Source organism: Artemia franciscana, chromosome 1 (genome assembly GCF_032884065.1).
Source record: "Artemia franciscana chromosome 1, ASM3288406v1, whole genome shotgun sequence".
NCBI lineage: Eukaryota > Metazoa > Arthropoda > Branchiopoda > Anostraca > Artemiidae > Artemia > Artemia franciscana.
Genome location: NC_088863.1, coordinates 23,564,584 through 23,592,572, shown reverse-complemented (window position 1 = coordinate 23,592,572; position 27,989 = coordinate 23,564,584). Strand labels below are relative to the sequence as shown.

Genomic DNA, 27,989 nt, shown 5'->3' with positions numbered 1-27,989 from the left:
AAGCCAAGACAGATGGTCCAATTGAGTGAGAAGGCATTGGGCAAACGAAGTAAACTAGATCAAAACTTGGCAAAGGATATGGTAGAGCATGGTTCAAATGGAAAAGTAAGAAAGTCCTAGGTTTAGATTATGCAAATGATTTAAGTGTCATAGATAAAATGTTAGCAAAATGACTGATATTTCGGCGGTTTTGAGAGTTCAGGGTGCAAGAGTAGTTTTGAAAGTTGGTAGTTTTGAAAGTAGAAAGGATAAGGTAGTATCCTAAGTTTGAAAGTATAAAGGTAGTAGAAAGGAAGTAGTTTTGAAAGGATGGAGTGAAGATGCCACGTAACGAGAAAATACTTCAAGCAGTAATTAATTACCGTATACCAGGGTCGTATCTAGGATTTTTATCCAGGATAGGGCCAAGCCGTATACCACTTGGGTGGTATAAATAGTAATGGTAGCACATGCAGGGAAGGTTTAAAAAGTATCCAAGGCGTAGGTGGTTTTCTTGCAGTTAGAAAAATTTGAGGAATAGGAATATAAGCCTTCAAACTAATAATAGAAGCCATATTACTGACTCATATGTGGCTTTGAAACCTGATTTCTTTGAAATGTTGAAGAAGGTATGCGAGATGTTTTCCAGAGGAAATGCCTGAGAATAGTTTTAGATACTTGTTCTACTAACTGCATCAAGCAGTGGATTAATAAAGATAACGACCCGCCAGAGCTACTGCTGAAGTATAGGGTGTTGAACTGACGTTTTAGTTGCTGGGTCATTTTTACATGGACTAGTAGCAAGCCTGTCGCCCAACCTTGCTTCATTTGGGATCGATCTCTGGGCCCCGTATTTCCCGTTTTGTTGTACGAAAATATTTTTTTCTATCCCACTTGACTGGACTATAATAAAAGAAATGTGAACATGGCCAGGTCACGTTTTATGGATGCAGGAATATAGGTTACCGAAAGTTGGGCTTTTTGCCCATGCATCTAAGGGAAACGAAGAGCAGGTCCCCAAATGGGGTGGGATGAGGTCATAAAAAAGGATCCAAAGGATTGAAGCTTCATAGGAGAAAGTAGAAAGTAAGGTTTTGATCAGATTAAGGCGGAGGAGGAGTGTTCACATTTGTGTTGGCCTCAGGTGGCCCGATGCTTTATTTTGTTGTTGACAGTAGCAGTAGTATGAATATATTATGCTGGAATGGATTTAAACTAAATGAAGTTTGGGTTAATTTGACTACAAGCTTCTAATAACTAGAACGATTCCTTTCACTACTGAAAATATATTAAGTAAAGGAATTGTTTTGGATCCCCGTTATCGAAATATGACGATTTGAAGGTACTATTTTCAAATAGTGCAAAACAACAGTAACGCCTATTCTTAACATTCATCTGGGTGGATTTTTTTTTTACATTAATTAAAACTCAACACTTTTTTTCTTCCGCATTTCGCGGATGCTTTTTGTTTATTTTCAACCCAAATTTTTTTAGCAGGTAATTAAAAACAGATAGTATTCAACTAGAATTAAAATATAGACTGTTTTTTAGATTTGGTGCTCGTCGGTTGTTGGGAACACATTCTAGAATTGCGCTTAGGTTACATCCTAGAAACCGGTTTCATAGGCTAGGTCTCCATAATTTTGTTTTTAAAGTATTATTTACCATCGTGTTTTGCTATATTTCACTGGTTTTAACCTAACTTCGTGTGTTTCCAATAACCGACAAGTAACGTTGTTTTTTTTTTCGAGGTACTTGTTACGAATGAACAGAAATGTTTAAAGTTCCCCTTAGGATTTAAGTGATATTGGTCTAAGCTACGGAACTGTAGCTCTTAACTCCAAAAAAGAAAAAAAACTCTTAACTCCATAAATCCAAGCAATTTACTGATTATTTTGGCTTCTTTTTTTATTACTCTTTTATAACTTTTTTTTGCAATGAACTTTGTCCTCTAATTTGCACTGAGATTTATTGCCTCTTTCCTATTTTCCCAAGAAAATCATGTTCTCTGTTTGCATATATCTTAATGATAAGCCCTTTGTCGGATTATATTTGTCGTTTGTCAGAATGAAGGATGTACCTTCTTGTCATAAAGCTATTCTTGAGGCATTTACATTGAAATATTTCTGCACACTTTGTAGGAGGCGACAATTCAAATAAATATAAAAAAAAAACTTTCAAGCAAACTCGTTTTCAAACTGAATTAAAAATTAGAAGATAATTTTTTCCTCGAGAATCTACGAATATAAGTGAAAACTAGGGCCCAAAACAGATTGGGCTTTATATAACATAGATATCAATTTGATCTAAGTTATAAAGACAAAAGTTTAAAATGTAGGAGAATTTGAGAAAACGACTTAAAAAAGATCAAGTTATATAAAGCCGTGTCTATTTTACACCCCTCGTTTTCGCTTGTATTCTCATTCTCGAGAGAAAATTATTTTCCTTTTTAGTCCATTTTGAGACCGAGTATTTTTTTTTTTTTTTTTTTTTTTTTTTTTTTTTTTTTTTTTTTTTTTGTATTTTTCGACTTTTTCATCGTCTCTAAGAGTAAATAGTATTTAGTCGTATCAATGACAAATATTTGTATTGTCTAAGATCCGAACTTAATTTACCATGGCCAGATTCAAGTGCTCTTACCGATGCGCTATAAAGCCTTGTATAATAGTATTTGTTTTGTTGTTTTCTCTGTGCCCAATCACTCGTTTGGGTTATTTCGCTTATAAAACGAGGAGTATACACAAAAGGGAAATTTTTAAATTGAATTTATCATCCAAAGTGCATATACTGACAAAATTTGTAAATAATTGTATATTCGGAAGAAGTCGAAAAATGGCTCACAAATTTAAAGCAACAAAAAATAACAATTTTAAAGTATACAAAAAAAAATGTCACTTTTTTTGCGAAAAATTTTTCCATCTCAAACTGCCCAGGTGTCAGCCTTGGTGATAAAGTGTCAAAAAATCATAAAAATATGCCTTTGGTAACCCTAAAGCTAATAATAATAATAAATATCCCTTAAGTTTAGTGAAAATCAAAATGTGACAAGGTTTCGGACTCCTGTGTTTCCTTTCTAGCCAAAGAGGGAGAGAGGGGGACAGAAACAGAAGAATAACTAGATTTTTATTTTTGTATCAAAGTGAACTTACTCATTCGTGTTTGGTAGCTCTTTTAGGGAGGGTGTTGAATTTCTTGTGCAAATGGTCGAACCTCCTCTGTCACTAGAAAATAATCTTTTTGATATGGTTGACAGTGAAAATTATGTTCAGCGAAGCTGTTTATTTTCACGAGGTTTGAAACCTCATGAAATCCAGCCTCTTCTCGCCTAAAAGCTATACTTTTACAAATAGATTTTATTAGTATCTAAAAAATAAAGCCTTGTTTTGGTTCTTTAATGAATGTTTAAATATGTTTTACCAGTATTTTAGTGGTTTTATTCGTCATTTTGACGTTTTTTCCTTTAAGATTAGAGCAAAAAGAGTCACCAATTTAGTAATACTTATGTCATTTTATTTCATGATAATGACATCAATTACTGTCGTTGACGTGCGCAATAGTAAATATGCGCGTACAAATATTATATTTGTCAAACGGCCAAACAAAAAGAAGAAGAAAACGGAAAATCCGAGCCTAATGCAAAGAAATGCCTGCGAGTAGGTGTGTATATAGATATGCTCCTTCTAGGCAAGGTACACATGCCGGGGGGTCTCCTTCACAATTAACTCCTCTAATTTTAATTTTGTATCTGCCTCCAGTTAAGTGGGGGGAATTCGCTTCCCCTAGATTCCCCCCCTGCCGCCTAGATTTTAAAAATTATCTTTTTGGTATAAACACATCCTCTTGTATTTTAAAAATATATTTCGTCCCTCACCCGACATTTTGGTGAAATGGTGCCACTGCTTCTGTGGCTTTGGCACTAGTTCCAATGTAATTTTCGGTTTAAAACTTGAATTTTTATAAAGACTATAATAGGCATGGTTTTCAAGCAGTTTAGATTTCAATCAGAGGGGAACTTATTCGTCTGTGTTTTGTGACGTCAAATCTTGTTTTTATGTAGACTTTGATTTATATAGTCTTTGTAGTCTTATTCAATTCTTATGTAATCTTTGGTAAATCCTGACTAGAAAATGCTCACCACAGGCTTTTATCTTGTTGTTTTTTAACCCTTATATTGAAGCTGATATTGTTTGATTCCTTTCAGTTCTTGTACCTAATAGTAATAGGAGGAATCTCTGTGTAGTTTCAGAATAAGCTCTATATGTCATTACAGTCGAGTGTTTGGTGTTCACAGGTACAAGTTTCGAAACCTTCAAAATGTGGAAGCTATGAGCTATTAGAGATTATATATTTTTTTCTTGAAAAAGAGAATACAAACTCTTTAACAAAAGAAAAATCAACAAAGACACAGAAAGTCTGGATGTTCGACTTTAACATAAACATGTATATTACAGGCAGAACAAAAATTAAAGTAACAAGAGCTAAATTTGTTCTAAAAATGCCATTGTCCCAAATTACGCAAAAATTGAACTCCAATTTTTTTTTACTCAAAATCAGTATATATATATATATATATATATATATATATATATATATATATATATATATATATATATATATATATATATATATATATATATATATATATATATATGTAGCCAAGATACAAAAAACAAACTGGCTCCACCTTTGAAGTCGGCAAGAATAGTTGAGTTAACGTTAAAATGTGGTATCCAGGATGGAAATACGTGTGGAGAAGGAGTTCACCCCCCCCCACCAATCCTGATTTTCTGAAGATTTTTGGCACTCTTCGTCCATTTTCTTTTTTTTTTTTTGGTTTGTAGTATCCTCCTCCAATGCTTGGTAATTATTATGTCAGTAGACGTACACGAAAACGTTTCCACGTAGGAACCAGGTGTAAAACAAAACGTTGTGTCGGTTTCCCTTGGTACGAAGTAACCCTAATATTTTTTTGAAAAAAAAAAGTTTTTTTTTTACGGCATCATAAAGATCACGGAGAAAAACAGAAGTTTCTTGTTGATTGATAGATTTTGTCTTTCAAAATATTTTGCTATGTCTTCTTAATTAGTAAATTAACTTTTGAGAGTGTCAACTTCACATGAAACTTTAACCTTTGTTCTCATAGGCAGTAGTGGTTCTGGCCTCTCTGGTGCCCAGGGCAAAATATGGATTAGCTCCCTTTACTTGGCTCCCAAAAATTTTCAGGACAAATTAAAAAAAAATCATTTGTTAACAAAATTATTTTCAATCTGTTAATTAACCATTTTTTATTATATTTCTCTTAATTTTACTATTATTATTTAATTATTTTAATTTACTTTATTGATTAATTCATAATTTATCGATTACTTTCATTTATCAACTGAGGTCCTTACTTTATTTGAATAGAAATATAATTTCAAAATTACAAAATGATTATAGCCGTTAGATTATGTCTTTGAAATTTTGTGCCCCTAAAATTTCTGTACCCGGGGCAAGTGCCCCCTCTGCCTTTAAAACCGCTTCTGCTCGTAGGCTATATTGAAATAATGCGACAAATAGTATACCCTCATTGAACAGTCGTGTGACAGGTTCACTTGACAAGTTTGGAATATTGTATTTATTCCCCTGGGACATGGCATAGTTTGCTGTTAGAACGGTAATGTAGCCACTGCTTGAGCACTGCTGTTGTGTCCAACTTTGTCAGCGAAGGCGTGGCTGCTATTACGTGGGTGCTGATGAATTATTCTTCGTTAACAAATGAATAAGTTAAAACATAGAACTGAAATAAAATGCTACTACTACTAATATTAACTCACTGCAGCACCAAGCCGCCTGAGGCCAACGCAGCTACGCACGCTCCTCCTGAATTGCTGGATTACTTTTTTTTAAATAATTACTTTTGTATATACTTTTATTTTGTTTCTTTCAGACCTGACCGGCCAGAACACGTAGTACTTATGAAAGAAGCGCCACCCCTTCTAGCAGATAAATTTACCTCAAATGATCTTGGTGGAGATCTCTATCCATTAGCAAGAGGATCTCTACGCTCTATACGAAAGCCGTCCTATGATGTTAGGTCTATAAATAGCGAAGGTGAATATTGAATACATTCTTTTTAAATTAACTAATACAGATCATAGCAGACATTGTATAACGACACTGACAAGGCTGTATCCACGGTGAGGGGTAGAGGGTTTTAAATCCCCCCCGAAATGTTTGCCCGGCTCGTAAAAACGCAACAAATATGAATATAAACAAATTTTTGATGCTTTTTTGAAGTTTTTTTGTACCCCCACCCCAACCAAAAAAAACCTGGATACGGCCCTGCACACTGGATATTTGTTTTTTTGATAAAATAGAAAGTGTTAATTTTTAATATGAAGCATTAATTTTGGATCCCCCTAAACTTTCCACTATTTTATGTTCCTCTCATAATCTATAATCCTATTTATCTTTAGTCTCATATTATCTATAATCCACCTGTTTTTAGGGTTTTATGAACTTGCCCACTTTCCCCTGAAACATATTCCCGAGTGTGTGCCTGCTACCTATGGCCGCTACCAGGGGTACCAATTAGGGCCAGCCCATCCTAAATCTATTGCCCCTCTTGATTTAGAAATGTGCGTTTTTGGTATTTTCATCGAAAAGAGTGAAATTGCCCCGCCCCCTTAGATTAAAAAAAATAACTTTATGCGTAAGAAATATTGGAAAAAGATCTTTGCCACATCTCTAAACTTTTGTTAATTTGTGTCCTTAGCCTCCTGAATTTATATTTCTGCTTAAGGGGTATTTCTGTGGAAAATCTATGTTTAGATAATTTTAGCACCAAGTAAAGATGCGATAACACTCCAAGGAAATTATGGCATCTCGTCATTCTAGTCTTTCCTGTCTTTTTTATCCCTGACCTTTCTTACATTGTTTAAAATTAATTTTACATAGCTACAATTGAATTGCCATAATAAACTTTTTTTTTAATTTCGATTGCTTTTTTGACGTCAGTAGTTCTGGCAAATTTATTGTACAATTCGGTTTCTTTGCTTTTTGATAAGGCTAATTAATGCTAATAAATGGCTTGATCTTTGATAATCATTTTGCTTTGTAAAGTCAGCGATGTGGGCTTAATTGGAACTTTTTCAAAGTTGACTCTGCTTACCTGGGTAATAAATTTGATTGGTTGAATCTGTTCTCATTTATTTCAGTGATCGGTGGTATCATTATCGGAAAAATAAATGAGATAAAAAATATATTGTCAAAGATGGCTGGAATCTACCCCCCGCGGAAAATACCCCACGGTGTTTACCCTCTCCAGATAATACCTCCTCGCAGAAATACCCCCCCCCCGGGGGAAAATAAGGCTTTCCAAATTTGATAATGTTATTTGAGTTTTATTTCCATAGTTATATCCATGACCGTAAAATCCGGCTCTCTCTATGACAAATTTAGGTACTTATGTATTATACGCAACTCACTCAAGTTTACGCTGTGTAAAACACGAGAAAAAACCGGTTTCTTCATTCGTTTCTTTCAGCTTAGTTCCAGACAAGACAAGTTACACAATGGATGGGAAATATAAAATTCGGGCTATATATATATATATATATATATATATATATATATATATATATATATATATATATATATATATATATATATATGCACATATGGGGGGGGGGAGGAGGGTAAGGTATTTGTACAGTTTGAAGTCAGAATACATTTCTTTTCTTTTTATGCAGAATAACTCTAGCTAAAACATTTTGCATTCAGACCCGCTATACTCTACCCCCCCTCCAATGTGCAAATATATTTCCCAAATATGTTTCTAAGGTAACGAAAAAACTAACCAAGAAACCGCTTTGCTCTCAAGTTTTACACATTGCAAACTTGAGGTTGTGGCGTATAATACACAAGTACCGAAATTTTTCATAGAGAGAGCAGGATTTCCCGGTCATGGAAGCAGCAGTAGTTGCATCCTAGTAAAGAGATAACCACAGCCCATAGTAACCAAAAGTGAAAAACGCGTTTTGAAAAAAACTGTCTAGTGAAATAAAATTGCCATCTGACACTGACTTTGGAATGGTAACTACCATTTCGGTCCGTCTTGAAAATTAGAGTTTATTGCGAAAAGAAATTTATGGTTATTTCGTAAAAAAGCCTGGAACCCCTCGAAAACGATGTCAGATCAAAATGAAAGGTGTAGGCTATCATTGGAATCAGCATGGTTGAAAACCTAATTCAGGCCCATTACAGTCCCCTTCTCCTGTTTGTTTGTTTTTTTTTCGCTTTTTTTTCGTTTTTTTTTCAGTAGGCCTAGCAGGCTGCTAGAACATCATAGAGAGATGAATAATGGCTTCAAATTGGCTTCAAAAGCTATATCTCATATCTACGTCTTTTTATCAATTCCACCATCTGCAAGTGCCCTATGGCACTAAAATGGCAGCATAACTTTTTGTGCCATTTCTCATTGTGTTGCTCTAGCACCAGAACATCCCAGACAGATTTTTTATAGCTCATATATAAAAAATATTGCCCATATCTACGTTCCTCGTATAAATTCCACAATCTGCAAGTTCCAAATGGCACTATAAACGGCACTTTTGCTGCCATGTCTCAAGTGGAGAAGCTAGCAGAGCAAGTGCAAGTGGGCTAGCAGAGCTTATAAGCGATGTTTAAAGCTTATTTGAAAGCTTTTGCTCATATCTATGCGCTTTTTTTTAAAACAAGTCTACCATTCGTAAGTGCGAAGTAGCACTGAAAACAGTACTTTGGGTACCACTTCTTAAGTGGAAAAGCTCTGAAATACAAAACAGATAGTATTGTAATAGTTGTACTCAATTAAAAGCTATTGCTTATATTTCTAGGGTTTTACAAGTTCTACCATGTATTAGATTTCTTAGATTTCAATGGTAACTAGTTTCTGGGAGAATTTGCAATGAACACTTTGTCACTTTTAGTTTTTTACGAATCTTTTTATTAGTAAAGCCGTAGAATAAATAGTTGAAATTACTAAAAATACTTTAGCGTAAAGAGCGAGGCATTAGGAGGAGGTGAGCCCCTCATATGGATAATAATTTCTGTTCGTTTTAAGTTTTAATGTTGCTACTTATTTCAAGCTGAAAAAACTTTTCATATTTATTTTTTCAATGTTTTTTTTTTAAATAATGCTAGTAAATCCTGCGCTCCCTTCATGGAAATTTCTTTCCCCATGACAAATTCCTCGATGGCCAGCATATTCCCCTCTTCTCAACCCATCCCCCCACCCAAAAATCCTCCTGAAAACGCCTGTACACTTCCCAATAACCATTACTATATGTAAGCACTGGTCAAAGTTTGTAACTTTTAGCCCCTCCCATGGGGACTTTTGGGGAGTAAATCGTCCTGAAAGACATAGTTATAAGGTTTTTCGACTACGCTGAATAAAATGGCTATCTCAGAATGTCGATCCATTGACTTTGGGAAATTAATTAGCGTGGGAGGCTAGGTGCCCTCCAGTTTTTTGGTCACTTAAAAAGGGCACTAGAACTTTTCATTTCCGTTAAAATGAGCCCTTTCGCAACATTCTAGGACAACTGGGTCGATGCGATCACCCCTTGGGAAAAAAAAAAACAAAAAAAAAAAAAAAACAAACAAATAAACACGCATCCGTGATCTGCCTTCTGGCAAAAAATACAAAATTCCGCATTTTTGTGGAAAACATTTTTGTTGGCTCGTAACTTTTGATGGGTAAGACTAAACTTGGTTAAACTTATATATTTAAAATCACCAATAAAATGCGATTCTTTTGATGTAGCTATTGGTTCCAAAATTCCATTTTTTAGAGTTTTGGTTACTACCGGATCGCTCCTTACTTCAGTTCGTCACCACGAACTGTTTGATCACAGTCCCCTCCTTGAACAACAAGGAAAATCACTTTTTGCATCGGTAGCCTTGACCAGTCTGTCGTTTTATGGCACTTGGTATTTAGCGATCAAGTGACATATAGCGATCACGAATCCTATCGGTCTGTCGGTCTGTCCGTGTCTTTCCCAGTTTTGCAACTTTAGGTACTTCCAGGTGAGTTAGGACGATGAAATTTGGCAGGCGTATCAGGAACCAGACCAGATTAAATTAGAAATTGTCATTGACCATCTAGGGGGAGGGGAGTGGGGGAACGGTTAAATCGGAAAAATTAGAAAAAAACTAGGTATTTTTAACTTACGAACGGGTGATCGTATCTTAATGAAATTTTATGTTTGGAAGAATATCGTGTCCCAGAGCTTTTATTTTAAATGTCGACATGATCCGGTGACATTGGGGGGAGTTGGGAAGGGGACCTAAAATCCTGGAAAACGTTTAGAGTGGATGGATCGGGACGAAACTTTCTGGGGAAAATAAGCATAAGTCCTGGATACATTGACATAACCCGAACAGATCCGCTCTCTTTGGGGGAGTTGGGGGGGAAGGTTAATTCTAAAAAAATAGAAAAATGAGATATTTTTAACTAGCGAAGGAGTGATCGGATCTTCATGAAACTTCATATTTAGAAGGATCTCGTAACTCAGATCTCTTATTTTAAATCTCAACCGGATCCAGCGTCATTGGGGGGCGTAGTTGGGGGAGGGGACTGGAAATCTTATAAAATACTTAAAGCGGAGAGATTAGGATGAAACTTGGCGGGAAGAATAAGCACAAGTCCAAGATATGTGACGGAAATAACCAGACTGGATCCGCTGTCTTTGGTGGAGTTTGGAGGGGGGCGGGTAATTTGGAAAAATAGAAAAAATAAGGCATTTATAACTTACGAACGGGTGATCAGATCTTAATGAAATTTGATCTTTAGAAGGATTTTGTGCTTTAACTCTCATTTTAAATCCCGACCAGATCTGGTGACATTGGGGGGAGCTGGAGGGGGAAACCGAAAATCTTGGACCATGCTTAGAGTGGAGATATGGGGATGAAACTTGATGGGAAGAATAAGCACAAGTTATAGATATGTGATTGACATAATTGAAACGGATCCGTTCTCTTTAGAGGAGCTGGGGGCTGTTAATTTGGAAAAATCAAAAAAATTGAGGTATTTTAACTTAGAAACGGATGACCGGATGTTAATGAAATTTGATGTTTAGAAGGAACTCATGTCTCAGAGCTCTTATTTCAAATCAAGATTAACGTAACCGGGCTGGATCCGCTCTCTTTGGGGAGTTTGGGGGATGGGTTCAGTGATTTGGCGAGTTTGGTGCTTCTGGACGTGCTAGGACGATAAAAATTGGTAGGCGTGTCAGGGAGCTGCACAAATTGACTTGATAAAATCGTTTTCTCAGATTCAACCATCTGGGGGGCTAAAGGGAGAGAAAAAATTAGAAAAAGTTAGGTATTTATAATTTACGAGTGGGTGATCGGATCTTAATGAATTTTGATATTTAGAAGGACATCGTGACTCGGAGCTCTTATTTTAAATCCTGACCGGCATTAATCTTCTGATTTTCCTTTTAAAGCAATCTATTGATTCTTAGAATATTGCCAGAGCTCATATCATATGAGCTCTTGGCTCTTCCGACCTCGTCACAAGTGCCATATGAGCTCTTAGCTCTTGTTTTTTTTTCTTTTCTTTCCTAGGCCTGAGGGGTTACCAGAATATCATAGAGAGATGCTTAATGACTCATTGAAAAGTTATTTCTCGCAACTACGTACTTTTTACAAATTCTGCCTTCTGCAAGTGCTATATGGAACTAAAATGACACTTTTTGTGCCATTTCTCAAGGGGTGGCACTAGCAGGCTACCAGAATGGCGTAGATAGGTTTTTTATAGCTCATATAAAAGATATTGCTCATATCTACGTTCTATCTATAGTTTTCACCATCTGGAAGTTCCAAATGACACTAAAAACAGCACTTTGGCGTCATGTCAAGTGGAAAAGCTTGGGCTATTGGGCTAGCAGAACTTATAAGAGTGATGTTTAATGGCTCATTGAAAGCTATTGCTCATGTATACGGCTTTTTTTTTGTCGATTTTACCATTCGTAAGTGCGATATAGCACTAAAAATAACATTTTTGGTGCCACTTCTTAAGTGGAAAATCTCTGAAGTACAAAATAGGTACTATTTTGATAGTTATATTCAAAGACCCTTAACTGGAGGTTTACAAGAACCCCTCCCCTACATTCCCCCTCCCAACCCTCTTAGTAAGTTTCATAAATCGTCTGTTCATCAGTAAGCTTCTGAAAAGTTAGCAGGCTACAACACCATTGTACATATATGTTTAATGGCTTAATTAAAAGATATTGCTTATATATCTAGAGTTTTAAAAATCTACCCTTTATTAGATTTCACAGATTTCAATGTTAACTAGTTTCAGGTGAGAATTTGTAATGGACTCTGCCATGGTTTTAATTGTTTTAAAAAGTAGAATTGTGGCAAAAAGTCAAACTTTAGCGTAAAGAGCGAGGGATTGTGGAGGGGACAACCCATTTCATATACGGAGTAATTTCTGTTCGTTTTAAGTTTTAATGTCGCTCCTTACTTTCAGCTAAAAAAATTATTTTTTTTTTAAATTTAATTTCTGAACGTTTTTGAATTAATGCATGTTTGGTTTTGGCTCTCCGCACATAAATTATTAAAATGAAATTTGCATATTAATTCCTTTTTTGGCTAAATGGCTTTCTCTTAGTTTTGATCAGATGATTTTGAGAAATAAGGGGTGAGGAAGGAGACCTAGTTGCTTTGTAATTTTTCGGTTACTTAAAAAGGCAACTAGAACTTTTAATTTTAACGAACGTTTTTATTAGTAAAAAATATGCGTAACTTAAGAATTAACTTACGTAACAAACTTTCATAACCTTATATTTTTATTATGTATACGAGGGGGTTTGTACCCTCGTTAATACCTCGCTCTTTACACTAAATTGTAAGTTTTGTCCCAATTCTTTAAGCATGACCCCTGAATCAGAAAGGCCGTAGAATAAATAGTTGAAATTACTAAAAATACTTTAGCATAAAGAGCAAGGTATTAGTCTCCTCCTAAATACCTCGCTCTTTATGCTAAAGTATTTTTAGAACCCCTCATATGCGTAATAATCTCTGTTCGTTTTAAGTTTCAACGCTACTTCTTCCTTTCATTTGGAAAAAACGTTTTCATGTTTATTTTTCATTGTTTTCTTATAGTAATGCTAGAGAATCCTGCGCCCTTGTCATTGAATTTTTCTTCCCCCATGGCAGATTCCTCCAAGGAAAGATCCTCCAACATAGCCCCCTCTCCTCAGCCCCACCCCCAAATAAAATAAAATCCCCCTGAAAACGTCTGTACACTTCCCAATAACCATTACTATATGTAAACACTGGTCAAAGTTTGTAACTTGCAGCCCCTCCCCCAGGGATTGTGGGGGAGTAAGTCATCCCCAAAGACATAGTTATTATGGTTTTCGACTATGTTGAACAAAATGGCTATCTCAAAATTTTGATCCGTTGATTTTGGGAGAAAAATGAGCGTGGGAGGGGGCCTAGATGCCCTCCAAATTTTTTGGTCACTTAAAAAGGGCACTAGAACTTTTCATTTCCGTTAGAATGAGCCCTCTTGCGACATTCTAGGACCACTTGGTCGATACGATGACCCCTGGGAAAAAAAAACAAAACAAAAAAACAAACAAATAAACACGCACCCGTGATTTGTCTTCTGGCAAAAAATACAAAATTCCACATTTTTGTAGATAGGGGCTTGACACTTCTACAGTAGGGTTCTCTGATACGCTGAATCTGATGGTGTCATTTTCGTTAAGATCCTACGACTTTTAGGGGGTGTTTCCCCCTATTTTCATAAATAAGGCAAATTTTCTCAGGCTCGTAACTTTTGATGGGTAGGACTAAACTTGATGAAACTTATATATTTAAAATCAGCATTAAAATGCGATTCTTTTGATGTAGCTATTGATATCAAAATTCAATTCTTTAGAGTTTTGGTTACTATTGAGCCGGGTCGCTCCTTACTACAGTTCGTTACCACGAACTGTTTGATTACTTTTCAGATAAAAAGCTATTTTTGCAAATGTGACGCACTCTTTTTTAAAGTATATCCCAGGAAGGCTCATTTTAAACCTATTAATCATATCGACATGTTTTTTATCAATTTTGCCATCCATAAGTGCCAAATACCACTAAAAACGACACTTTTGGTGCCACTTCGTAAGTGGAAGAGTTTGGAAGCATAAATGGTACCATTGCAGTAATTATGGTCCAAAGCCCTTAACTGGAGGTTTATGAGAACCCCTAACATATACTCGCCCTCCAGACCGTCTTAGTAAGTTTTATAAATCGCCTACTCATCTTAAAAGTAAAAGATTATTGAAAAAACGAATTAAATAAAACTTAAAACTTTTCAACTAAAAATCTACCAAAAATTAAGTTTGAATGATCAACAGTTATGAATTGAACCTTCAGACTTCACTTTGCGATGGAGCCTTAGTGCTAGTTCTAACGGCGGTAATTGCGGGGAATGGACGTCCTTGCCTCCTTAGCCCCTGCCTAGGTTTTTAAAAACATCTTTTTTTGGGATTTTCATTGGGAAAGGCACTGTTTCCCCCCAAAAATGGAGGAAACAAACGAAAGTGCACTTTGTGAGGATTTGCTATCAAGTCAAACTTATAAAAGTGATTAGGTATAAATATAAGTGTTTAAATGAACCCTTAAACAGCTTTCTTTTGTTACAGCAGTCTTCTAGTTTCTATTAGTCAATAGGCGATTTATAAGGCACTGTCTTCATTACGGCTCTTTCAGGCGAAGTCGGCCGAGTAAAAACAGCTTTTAGCCCATCGAAAAACAAACGTTCTTGAAAAACATGTACTGTTTTGTGAAGTATGGATGATGAACTTTCATATAGTTCATGGTAACGAAGTGTAGTAAGGAGCGACCCGGCTCAATAGTAACCAAAACTCTAAAAAACGGAATTTTGATACCAGTAGTTACATCAAAAGAATTGCATTTTAATGCTGATTTTAAATATATAAGTTTCATCAAGTTTAGTCTTACCCATCCAAAGTTAAGAGCCTGAGAAAATTTGCCTTATTTTAGAAAATAGGGGAAACACCCCCTAAAAGTAAAAGAATCTTAAAAAAATTACACCATCAGATTCAGAGTATCAGAGAACCCTATTGTTCAAGTTTCAAGCTCCCATCTACAAAAATGTGGAATTTTGTATTTTTTGCCACACTTACTCCCCCAGTCCCCGTTGGAGGGGCTGCAAGTTACAAACTTTGACCAGTGTTTACATATAGTAGTGGTTATTGTGAAGTATACAGACGTTTTCAGGGGGATTTGTTGGTTGGGGGAGGGATTCAGAGGAGGGGGTTATGTGGGGAGGAACTTTATACGGAGGAATTTGTCATGGAGGGAAGAAAATTTCCATGAAGGGGGGAAGGCCGGATTTTCTAGCATTATTTAAAAAAAACAATGAAAAATTAAAAAGTTTTTTCAACTGAAAGTAAGGAGCTACATTAAAACTTAAAACGAACAGAAAATATTACGCATGTAAGCGGTTCACCTCCTCCTAATGCCTCACTCTTTACGGTAAAGTATTTTTTTGTAATTTTAACTATTTATTCTACGGCCTTTGTGATTCAGGTCATTCCTAAGGAATTGGGACACAATTTAAGCTTTAGTGTAAAAAGTGAGGTACTGACGAGTGGGCGAACCCCCTCATATACGTAATAAAAACCTACGAATATAGAAGTTCGTTACGTAAGCTAACTCGTAAATTACGTATATCTTTTACTAATGAAATGTTTGTAAAAAACTAAAAGTTCTAGTTGCCTTTTTAAGTAACCAAAAAATTGGAGGGCAACTAGGTCTCCTCCCCCGCTCCTTTTTTCTCAGAATCGCTCGAGCAAAACTATAAGAAATTCATTTAGCTAGAAAAATAAATATGCAAATTTCGTTTTAATTATTCTTGCGCGGAGAGCCGAAATCAAAACATGCATTAACTCAAAGACTTTCAGAAATTAAATAAGTAAAAAAGTTTATTTTTAGCTGAAAGTAAGGAGCGACATTAAAACTTAAAACAAACAGAAATTACTCCGTATATGGAGAGGGTTGTTCCCTCCTCAACGCCCGCTCTTTACGCTATAGTTTTTACTGTTTTAAAAAGTAGAGTTGAGAGAAAGAATCAAACTTCAGCGCAAAGAGCGGGGCGTTGAAGAGGGTTTTTAGGGCCCTTTCATATACGGAGTAATTTCTGTCGTTTTAAGTTTTAATGTCGCTCCTTACTTTCAGTTAAAAAAAGCTTGTTTTATTTTATTTAATATGTTCTAGATTGAAAGGTTTTCTTAGCTGTCAAGGTTGTCTGCAGTATTTTATAGAGGTGTCTTATCTCACCTAGATCGGTGATAATTAGAATTTATACTGAAAATAAGTATTCAACTGAAAGTAAGAAGTGGCATTAAAACTTAAACTCAAACATACGTTATTCTGGATCAGTAAAAAAGATCACGAGAGCATTGTTTCTGCTTTAAATTTCAATAAAAAATGAACAGAGATTAATTTAAAAAACAAAGTTTTTCCGAGGGAACTAAAGAGCGAAGTTGAAACTTAAAATTGACAAAAATTATTACTTCACAGCCTATCTGATATACATTAATGGAACTAGTACAAATAAACCAACTAAATATGTTTTCGGGTTATAACGAAATTATGTTTCGGATTATAGAAAACTAGCGCTTTACTGAAAACACAAAATAATATAGGAGTTTTGATATTTAAACAGTAAAAGTAAACCAATTAAGAACAACTTTTACAGAACAAGAGTATTATCAATCCCTTTAGGATCTATCCCTTTAAGATAAATCAACAATCCATTTAGGATTGTTACTTTATTTTTTTTTTTCGTTGAACTTGTATCACTTCTGCACAATAGCTCAGTTCAATGACTGGCTCTTGTTTTGGCTCTGAATAGGGCAGGTCTACAAACTAGCTTTGGAATTCGTATCATAGCTTGAAATTCACTGTTGTGTAAAGAGAAATAACAGGATTTCCAGAGTTCAAATTACATCTTATTTGATCTACTAAAGTATATTTGATCTAGTAAAGTAAGTGTAATACTAAAGTATATTTCTTATAATTTAAGATTGTATATGTGTTATAGCTGGCGAGACCAAAATGCTACCGGGTATTATCCAATATTTCTGTATCCTGTTCAATTACTTTGTGGCTATTAATAAAATACTTAATTTTACACTTATGTTTTTAAGATAATTTTTAAATGTATACTGAAAGCTACTGATATCACAATTTCGTGTAAGACTTTGAAAAGATTTATAGATTAGTTTATTGTTGTCAAGCTACATACTCACTTTTGACTCCCAAATCAATATTCCTGTTTGTTATACCTGACCTTTGTGTTTTCAGTAAAGTGCTAGTTTTATATAATACTAAAAGCATTGGGAAACATAATTAGTTGGTTTATTTGTACTAGTTTTATTGATATATATTCGATAGGCTGTGAAGTAATAATTTTTGTCCGTTTTAAGTTTCAACTTTGCTCTTTGCTTCCCTTGGAAAAACTTTGTTTTTTTTTAAAATTAATATTATTTAAAAACGATCGGAAATTAGATTAATAAAAACAAGTTTTTTCAACTGAAAGCAAGAAGCAACATCAAAACTTAAAACGAACAGAAACTATTACGTATATGAAAGGAGTTGACCCTTCCACAAGACCTCGCTGTTTACGCTAAAGGTTCGACTTTCTGTCTTAATTCTTTAAGAACGATTTCTGAAATAGAATTGCGGGTTATTTTGAACGATAAGCTTTGTTTTAAAATTCTACAAAAAACAATATAGCGTAAAGAGCAAGGTCTTGAGGAGCAGGCAACGCTTTCATATGCGTAATAATTTCGGTTCTTTTTAAGGTTTGCTGTAGCTCCTTACTATTAGTCGAAAAATCGTGTTTTTAAATTTAATTTCTGATCGGTTTTAAGTAATACCGGGAAATCTGGATTTGACTTGCCTCAAGCTAAGCTGAAAGAAACTCGAGTTTTACACAGTGTAAACTTGAGTGAGTGACATATAATAAACAAGTACCAAAATCCCCCCTCCCTACGGAAAGTAATAAAACAAACCTAAATAAAAATTTTAAATTTGGAAAGCCTTATTTTTCATGGGGGGTATTTTTTTTTGGGGGGGGGAGGGTAAACGCTTAGAACCATTATCAAAGATGGCGTTGTATTGCTATCAAATAGTTCTGCGCGATTTTTTTGGAGGATGGTGGGGTGGGTGAATGGAGCATTTTATCAAACCGCTAAACAAAACACGTGAATTGTATATGAAAACGGTAAGAAATTTAGGTAAGGAATATCAGAAACAAAATGTTTGGAGGGTAAGGGTTAGTAGTAGTTCTAGACCTCATAATCAAAGGGGGGGGGGCAACTGCCCACCCCTTGGCAGTGACGTCAATTTCTGCTCAAATACGCAGGTTTTCGGAACCCAAATCATAACACTTTTGGATATCATATTTTACCTTGGGTATTTTACAATTATAATTTTCGCAGAAGACATTAAAATATCTCTGAGACAAAAACGTAGTTCTCTTGACTATATAGTAGAAATTTGGTTGTCGCCCTCAAAACTTATCTTGCATCGTGTATTTAATGGAACGCTTTACTGAAAACCCCGGAGACATATAATCTGACTCCACTCCCTCGTTTTGGCACTGTGAATATAATCTTAAGTGTGTAATCTATATATATATATATATATATATATATATATATATATATATATATATATATATATATATATATATATATATATATATATATATATATATATATCATGAAAAGAGAAATCACCAATGCTACAGCACAAACACAAAAAAAAAAAAAAAAAAAAAAAAAAAAAAAAAAAAAAAAAAAAAAAAAAAAAAAAAAAAAAAAAAAAAAAAAAAAAAAAAGAGACAGAAGGAGAAAAGGAAGACTGTTTTCCTAAATTAGTGATTAATATAGACCAGCACTTGAATGAGGCCTTAACCCTACTCATCCATACAATCACATAGGTCAAACAGCATAGCCACACACAATCAACCATAAAGAATAATCCATGGACAGGCAGTCATGTCGTCAATAAGTATAAGTCGTCATTTACCAAACAATATATATATTTATATATATATATATATATATATATATATATATATATATATATATATATATATATATATATATAAATAAGTTGTCTGTGTGTGTGTGTGTGTGTGTCAGTCGACACACAAACATGACGTCATGTTTGTCGACTGACGAAATTAAAGACCGGGACATCGGGACACAAATGACGACCGGGACACTCAAAGAGAAAGCGACCGGGACACAAGGAATGTTCGATTAGCAATCACCATCAACAAAGCACCGGGACACAGGGAATATAAATGACGACCAGGACACTCAAAGAGAAATTACAGACCGGGACACCGGAACACAAATGACGACCGGGACAAAAATGACGACCGGGACACCGGGACACAGGGAATATAAATGACGACCGCGACACTCAAAGAGAAATTACAGACTGGGACACCGGGACACAAATGACGACCGGGGCACAGGGAACCAACAACAACGGGGACGCCGGGGGGCACAGGAGGATATATAAATGACGACGGGGGCACAGGGAATGTTCGATTAGCAATCACCATCTACAAAGCTCAAGGGCAATCATTAGAATAATGAGGTATAGATCTGAATACAGATTGTTTTACCCATGGAAAATTATATGTTGCATGTTCAAGAGTCGGTAAACCCGACAATCTATTTATATGCACAGACAATGAGACAGCCAAGAATGTTGTATATTCGCAAGTTTTACGTAGTTAAAAATATATTTATATATATCTATATTCACAGGTGGGACACTGGGACACAACTACAATGGCGCGTAACCAATATGGCGCGTAACGACTTACGCGCGCGGGGGGGCTTGGGGGGGGTGCGAAGCGCCCCCACCAACTAGGTGTTGGGGTGGCGCGAAGCGCCACCCCAATAGCTAGTAGCAATATATAATTTTAGAGGTTTAGTAAAATCATGTGGGTAAACCAAATAAAAGATGGGCCAAAACGAAGATATTTCACGTGCATGTTCAGCTAGACATTATTGTCTTGGTATAGTCATTTTCGACCAATTACAATTTGCTCTCTCTTTTTGGCCTTATTGGTCTAGAGTGATGATGGCTGGAAATGGATGACCATCTAAGCGCACATGTAAACGGGGCTAATAGTGGACTAAAGCCTACCTGAAAATGTCTTGTGGTAGCTTATGGTAGTTATGGTAGCTAATAGTGGACTAAAGCCTACCTGAAAATGTCTTGTGGTGTGGTAGTTTATGTTAAATTATGATTAATGTTATATTTAATATGGCTCATTGTTACATTTAACTTTAAAGATCCTCCTGTATGCTTGGCTAGAGGGGCGGGAAAAAAAAATCTGAGACAATTTATGACCTTCCCATAATTTATTGGATTCTTCATGCAATTTATCTTTTTATTGTGTGTTGGCCACCTTTTTAATTGGAGTGGCAAAAGTAATAAAATTTTTATGCAGATTTAACAATATTATGCCAGTCCTTTGGTGGTGTAGTGGGTTTTATCTTAACTTGGTAACAGGGACAACAGGGTTCAAACCCAACTGTCGGAACATTCAACAGGGCCGACTCAAGAACCTTAGAAGTCAAGAAACGTTGTTAATCCGATGCAACAGAAAACAAAATATAAAATTTAAGGTATATCTAATGTCTGAGGGAGCACAAACGGCTCAGAATCTGAAAGCCTTAGAACGTTTTTTCTCTTGTTTTTACGATGGTTATGTTTAGATAAAAACCAGACGAGAATTGTTTTTTTTTATTCTTATTCTATATTTTTTCGAATAATTGAGTTTTTCATATCTGGTTCGGTTTTTTTCAAACTTTTTCTGTATTTTAAGGATTTTCTTTGCTAATAACAAGATGGGTGAAAATACCACCAGAATAAACGAGAACTTTCATCCACAGCCTGTTTTTATCTCCCTGAAACCTGGTATCCATTCACCTGAAATCGATTTCAAAGGGGAGAAATCCTTTCAAGATTCACCCTAAAAAGGAAATCCATAGGGATAGGGGGGGATTAGTAATTTAGGATTTCCCAAATAATTTGAAGTTTTCACCTCTCTGGCCTCTGTTTTTGCGGATTCTATTGGGCTACAGGACTCAAGTACTAAAATAGCACGTGATTTAATTTAAATCCTTTGCCAAAACAGAGTCTCAGAATAGTATTTCGTTCGAAAATTGGTGATCACTCCAGTAATTCTTAAACGTTATATCAGACATAATTTAGGACTATGCCAAATAGCTTTAATGTTTTCACCTGTCCTGCCTATATTTTTGCAGATTCTAATCGGCAAAAGGAATCTAATGCTAAAATAGCACGTGGTTTAATTCAGGTTGGCAGTTTGTTGGATCTGAGCCTTTGCTGGAACAAAAGGATGTATTCAATTATGTTCTTTTCTTCTTCAATGTAATCTTGTTTCTTTGGCTATCTTTTTGCGGGGAATTTTGGAAACATTAAAGCAGCATTTGGTAGATTGAAAAGACGAAAGGGATTAATTACTTTTAAGAATATTCTTATTTTCATGAGTTCTGTAAATAATTTCTGTGTAAAATAATTGATTTTTTTCCTTTTTTTAGTTTTCTTTTAGTTTTTAATTTTTTCAGTTTTTTTTTTCAGTTTTTATGGCACTTGATATTGATCAAGTGACATATAGCGATCGCAAATTCTGTCTGTCTGTCTGTCCCGGTTTTGCTACTTCAGGCACTTCCAGGCAAGCTAGGACGATGAAACTTGGCATGGGTATCAGGGGCCGGACCAGATTAAGTTAGAAATAGTTCCCAATTTTACCATCTGGGGGGAGTGGGGGGCCGGTTATTTCAGAAGAAATAGAAAAAATGAAGTATTTTTAACTTACGAACGGTGATGGGATCTTAATGAAATTTGATGTTTGGAAGGATATCCTGTCTCAGAGCTCTTATTTTAAATCCCGACCAGATCCGGTGACATTGGGGGGGGAGTTGGAGAGGGGACCTAAAATCTTGGAAAAAGCCTAGAGTGGAGGTATCGGGATGAAACTTGGTGGGTAAAATAAGCATAAGTCCTAGATCCGTTATTGACATAACCGGAACGGATCTGCTCTGTTTGGGGGAGTTGGGGTGGGGGGTTAATTCTGAAAAATTAGAAAAATGACGTATTTTTAACTTATGAAGGAGTGATCGGATCTTAATGAAATTTGAAGTTTGGAAGGATACCGCGTCTCAGAGCTCTTATTTTAAACTCTGCTTGGATCCGGTGACATTGGGGGATTAGAGGGGGGGACCTAAAATCTTGGAAAACACTTAGAGTGGAGGGTTCGGGATGAAACTTGATGGGAAAAATAAGCAAAAGTCATAGATACGTGATTGACATAACCGAGACGGATCTGCTCTCCTTGGGGGAGTGGGGGGGAGGGTTAATTCTGAAAAATTAGAAAAATGAGGTATTTTTAACTTACGAAGGTGTGATCGGATCTTAATGAAATTTGATGTTTGGAAGCATATCATGTCTCAGAGCTCCTATATTGAATTTCAACCTTATCTGGTGAAGGGGATGTTGGGGGAGCGGAACCTAAACTCTTGGAAAATTCTTAGACTGGAGGGATCTGGATGAAACTTGGTGGGAAAAATAAGCACAAGCCCTAGATACGGGATTGACATAACCGGAACGGATCTGCTCTCTTTGGGGGAGTTGGGGGGAGGTTAATTCTAAAAAATTAGAAAAAATGAGGTATTTTTAACTTGCGACAGAGTGATCGTATCTTAATGAAATTTCATATTTAGAAGGATCTCGAAATTTAGATCTCTTATTTTTTATCCCGACCGTGTCCGGTGTCATTAGGGGGGGGGGCGAAAATCTTGGAAAACGCTTAAAGCGGAGAGATCAGGATGAAACTTGGTGGAAAGAATAAGCACAAGTCCAAGATAGGTGACTGACATAACCGGACCGGATCCGCTCTCTTTGGTGGAGTTGGGTGTGGGGAGTAATTCGGAAAAATTAGAAAAAATGAGGTATTTGTAACTTACGAACGGTTGATTAGATCTCAATGAAATTTGATATCTAGAAGGATCTTGCGCTTTAAAACTCATTTAAATCCCGACCAGATCCGGTGACATTGAAGGGAGTTGGAGGGGGAAGCCGGAATTCTTGGAAAACGTGAAATCGAGGTGACCGGATCTTAATGAAATTTGATATTTAGCAGGAACTCATGTCTCAGAGCTCTTGTTTTGAATCCCGACCAGATCTGTTTACATTGGGGAGAGCTGGAGGGGAAAACCAGAAGTCTTGGAAAATGCTTATAAATGTCGTAGATACGTGACCGACGTAACCGGACTGGATCCGCTCTCTTTGAGGGAGTTAGATGTTGGGGTTTAGCGCTTTGGCGAGTTTGGTGCTTCTGGACGTGCTAGGACGATGAAAATTGGTAGGCGTGTCAGGGAGCTGCACAAATTGACTTGATAAAGTCTTTTTCCCAGATTCGACCATCTGGGGCGAGGGGGGCTAAAGGGAGAGGAAAAAATTGTAAAAAAGAGGTATTTATAACTTACGAGTGGGTGATCATATCTTAATGAATTTTGATATTTAGAAGGACATCGTGACTCAGAGATCTTATTTTAAATTCTGACCCGCATTAAGCCTATGATTTTTCTTTTAAAGCAATCTATTGATTCTTAGAATTTTGCTAGAGCTCATACCATATGAGCTCTTGGCTCTTGACTCTTCCGACCTCGTCACAAGTGCCATATGAGCTCTTAGCTCTCGTTTTCTATAGAAGATAGTTTTTTTATGTTTTTTTTTTCTTTTTAATTTTCTTTTTGTTTGTTTTCCCTTTTTGTTAGTTTTCTTTTAGTATTTTTTCAGTTTTTTAGTTTCTTTTCTTTTTTTATTTTTTCCTTTTTTTTATAGAAGACAGTGTAACAGACGGACAGACAGAAGATAGTGTAACAGACAGACACTATATATATATAGTATATACTATAGACACTATATATATATATATATATATATATATATATATATATATATATATATATATATATATATATATATATATATATATATATATATATATATATATATATATATATATATATATATATATGTGTATATACTAAACATTCAAAATTGCTTGTTTTGAACGTGTCATTGCTTAATTGTCCCTGAACCCCGGGGATCGGAGTGAAAGCTAGCAAAGATATAGACTCTTCAATAGCTGCACTAATGACCTTTTCATTAATAAATCATTTAAGGGCTAAAGAATTGCAAAAAAAGAATGGGTACTTTCCGGTTATTGGCAACACATTCAAGAATTACGCTTAGGTTACATCTCAGAAAAATGGTTTCATAGCTACAAAAACAAGTGGTGGATGATACAATGCATTGAACATAGACAGAATGCATTGGACTTGTATAGTTTGGGCTATATATTTGCAAATTAGGGGGGATTGGGGTTAGGTTGGGTTACGTTAGGTTGGGTTTTCATAATTTTGTTTCTAAAGTCATATTTTAGCATCATCTTTTGTTATACTCCATTGGGATTAACCTAACTTAACTTCTTGGGTATGTTTCCAATAACCGACCAGTACCAAAGAATGTTTGATTGAAAATGAGCTAGAATTTATACATTTAAAATATATTGTTGGCTATCCTATTGTCCTTTTCCACCAACCGTCTAGGGCTAAGCGAAAAGCAGGTCGCCCGCGGTTGGGGTGGGAGGATGTCGTAAAGAAAGATTTAACGGAAAGGAGAACCGCCTGGGAGGATAAATGAGGGAGGCTTTCAATAAATTGGGACGGAGGAGGAGCGTGCGTAGCTGCGTTGGCGTCAGGCGGCTTGGTGATGCTGTGATTTGTTTTTAGTAGTAGTAGTAATAGTGGACTGTCTTTACATCCTGACGGGTTGACTTTTAAATAAATTCTGCAGACTAACAAAGCTTATGCTCAGCCATGAAAAAAGAAAAAAAAAAGACAAAAAGAAGACAGTCATGCTATCTCGCAATATGAACGAAGTTTGTTAAAGTTTGTTTTCGATTCATGATGGTAGAAGCTCAGCAACTGCAATGTCAGGTACTTTTCATACAATAAAGGCTAAGATTTTTGGGGGAATTGTTATACATGGCCCATCTTTTATTTATTTTTTTTTTGCCCCCAGGATTTCATTAAGCCTCAAAAATCACGTAACGCTTTTATACTCATAGGACTTCACAGAGCCAAAACCACGGGATGGGGCGTCAGATGCTACGAAAAGTACGTTTCTGAATAGATTAATTGAATTTTCAAAATGTTTATCTTTTTTCCAGCAGTTTTTTTCTATGAGATGGGTACCTCGAATGGTCTTAGGGATAGATCCTGTATCTCCTCTCTGTTTAAAATTATATGTCTCTTGAATCTACTAAACTTGCAACAAATCACTAGTTTTCTCAAAAAACTCCAGTAGATGACACCTCAATGAGGCTTCAAAGACTTCAGTTTGTTAAAAAAAAGAAAGAAACAAAATGGCTCTCCATGGCTCTAAGAATGTGTACATGAATTTTTTGGGACGGAAGGGGCCCATCATTCGGGAAGAGGGGTTAAATTTGAATACAAGCAAGAAACTGACAAATATTTTATCCAAGATGTTGTGAATGAAAAAAATCGTGGGTTTTTGTCGAATGTGGGGGGGGGGCTACGACCCCTTACGTATTTTTGTCTAAAAAGTTAGGAATCCTAAACGGCTCATACTTGATACCGAAATATCTTGCTTGTAAAAGTTAATGTCTGAGATGTTTGAATTTTGCATCTCTTTGAAGATTTGATGAAGTTTCGAAAAATTATACGAGAAGAGAAGCTTAAATAGTGCTTTCTGGTTCTTATTTGCCCATAAGAATAGGTAGGGGCGTTGGAGATGTTCCTTTTTTTTAATAGATTTTATCGGTCCAATATATTATTGTATACTTAGAAATGGATAATTCCGCTACTTAACTACATCCCAGACCCGTATACGGACATCAGTTTTTTTTTGGGGGGGGGGGGGGTATTCGTAAAAGCAACAAAACGGTTTGAATTTGATTTTGATTAAAGAAATGGGTATGGAATCCTTATAAATAGGTCACAAAATATATGCACTTTGAAAATTTTCCAAGTATGAAGTCGGATTGACAACAAAAGATTTCCGGTTATCTATTACGAGAAGTAAAAACAACTATATACGTTTGGCTTTATCCTCTTTGATAAATTTTCAGAGAGAAACCAGGGGAAAAACTCTTAAAGGCCTATTGACTGCTAATTATCGTTGATGCCTTGGAAAATCCAATTCAGAAGGGAACTAATTATTGTTTCGTTCTTAGTCGTCTTATCTTTTCTCCGAAACTTTTCCTCCTCGAAGCACAGAAGCGTGGAAGAATATTGATTGTCATCGTTGTGTCAAATCGAATAAACAGTTATCGATGAAGCTGAGAAGATTCTTTCCAGGATGTCTTCTTAGTTATTATTTTCAGTTTAGTATTTTTGAAAACATCATTTGGAGCAATGTTGCAGCTTTTGAAATCTTATGTAGTGTTGTAAAAAAAAATGCAACAGTGGGCTTAGGGGGGATAAAGGTGGGCTGTGCTTCCGTCCCAAAAAAGATCCACCAAAAGTATATGTAAGGCTAAACCCTGACAGAAGACGTCGAATTCGCTTTAGATAGTGACACTCTTTATCATATTAAACAAAAAAAAAAACAAGTTTTTTTAAACGAAAGTAAGGAGCAACATTAAAACTTAAAACGAACAGAAATTACTCCGTATATGAAAGGGGCTTTTCGTCCTCAACGCCTCGCTCTTTACGCTAAAGTTTGACTCTTTCTCTTAACTCGACTTCTTAAAAATTTAAAAAACTTTAGCGTAAAGAGCGAGGCGTTGAGGACGAAAAGCCCCTGTCATATACCGAGTAATTTATGTTCGTTTTAAGTTTTAATGTTGCTCCTTACTTTCATTTAAACAAACTTGTTTTTTTGTTTAATTTCTGGACGTTTTTAAATTAATGCATTTTTTGATCTTGGCTCTCCGCGCATAAATAATTAAAACGAAATTTGCGTATCAATTTTTTTGGGCTAAATGGGTTTTTCATAGTTAGAATTGGAAGATTTTGAGAAAAAAGGAGCGAGAGAGGAGGCCTAGTTGCCCTCCAATTTTTTGATTACATAAGAAGACAACTATAACTTTTAATTTTTTACTAACTTTTTCATAAGTAAGAAATATACTTAACTTACGAATTAACTTACGTAGCGAACTTCTATATTCGTATGTTTTATTGCGTATGTTTTATTGCGTCAAAGTTTGTAACTTGCAGCCCCTCCCACGGGGACTTCGGGGGAGTAAGTCGACCCCAAAGACATAGTTACTAGGTTTTTCGACTATTTTTTAGAGTTTTGGTTACTATTGAGCCGAAGTATTTTTTAGAGTTTTGGTTACTAGTCGAACTGTTTGATAGGTTGTTTAGTACGTTCGTCGGAAACACTGAATGAATATAGTAAAGTCAAAGAAATTTTTGGGGAAGAATATTATTTTAAGGTAAATTTACCTTTTAAATATTTAAAATAATGGATCCAGTTGAGGGGAAATTGCCTTCCAGTACGTAGGAAACAGAAAAAAAAAATATGGGAACAAATGGTAAGAGTGTGTATTGCGGAATAGAGGATAATAATTTTGCCCATTTCCTCATGGAGTTCCAGGAGCTTGAAAGTCTTAGGGATGAAATTTGGGGGGACCATCGGTTGGTGCTACTTTCTGATATCCTTAGGTCTTCGAAGCCTGGAACCATATGCAAAATGGCACGATATGTGGAAAAGGCGGGAGAGGCTCAGTCGAGCCCGAGTGAATGAAAATAAGTATTGTTTTATATTGAGTGTGTGTTCTGTGCAGTGTTGTATTATTAAATCATGTTGTGTATGGCCATAGGGCTCAGATAAACTTTCTTTCTTTCTTTCTTATA

The 27,989-nt window shown here is 35.7% G+C and overlaps 1 protein-coding gene across 2 annotated transcripts in view; it reads left to right on the top strand.

The window, feature by feature from the left end:
• LOC136027157 (high affinity cAMP-specific and IBMX-insensitive 3',5'-cyclic phosphodiesterase 8A-like) overlaps positions 1 to 27,989 on the top strand; it is a 241,469-nt gene that overhangs the window by 168,528 nt on the left and 44,952 nt on the right. For both annotated transcript variants that reach the window (XM_065704156.1, XM_065704146.1), the window contains exon 10: positions 5,909 to 6,072. In XM_065704156.1, the coding sequence (XP_065560228.1) occupies positions 5,909 to 6,072 (164 nt within the window). The remainder of the gene's footprint in view (positions 1 to 5,908; positions 6,073 to 27,989) is intronic.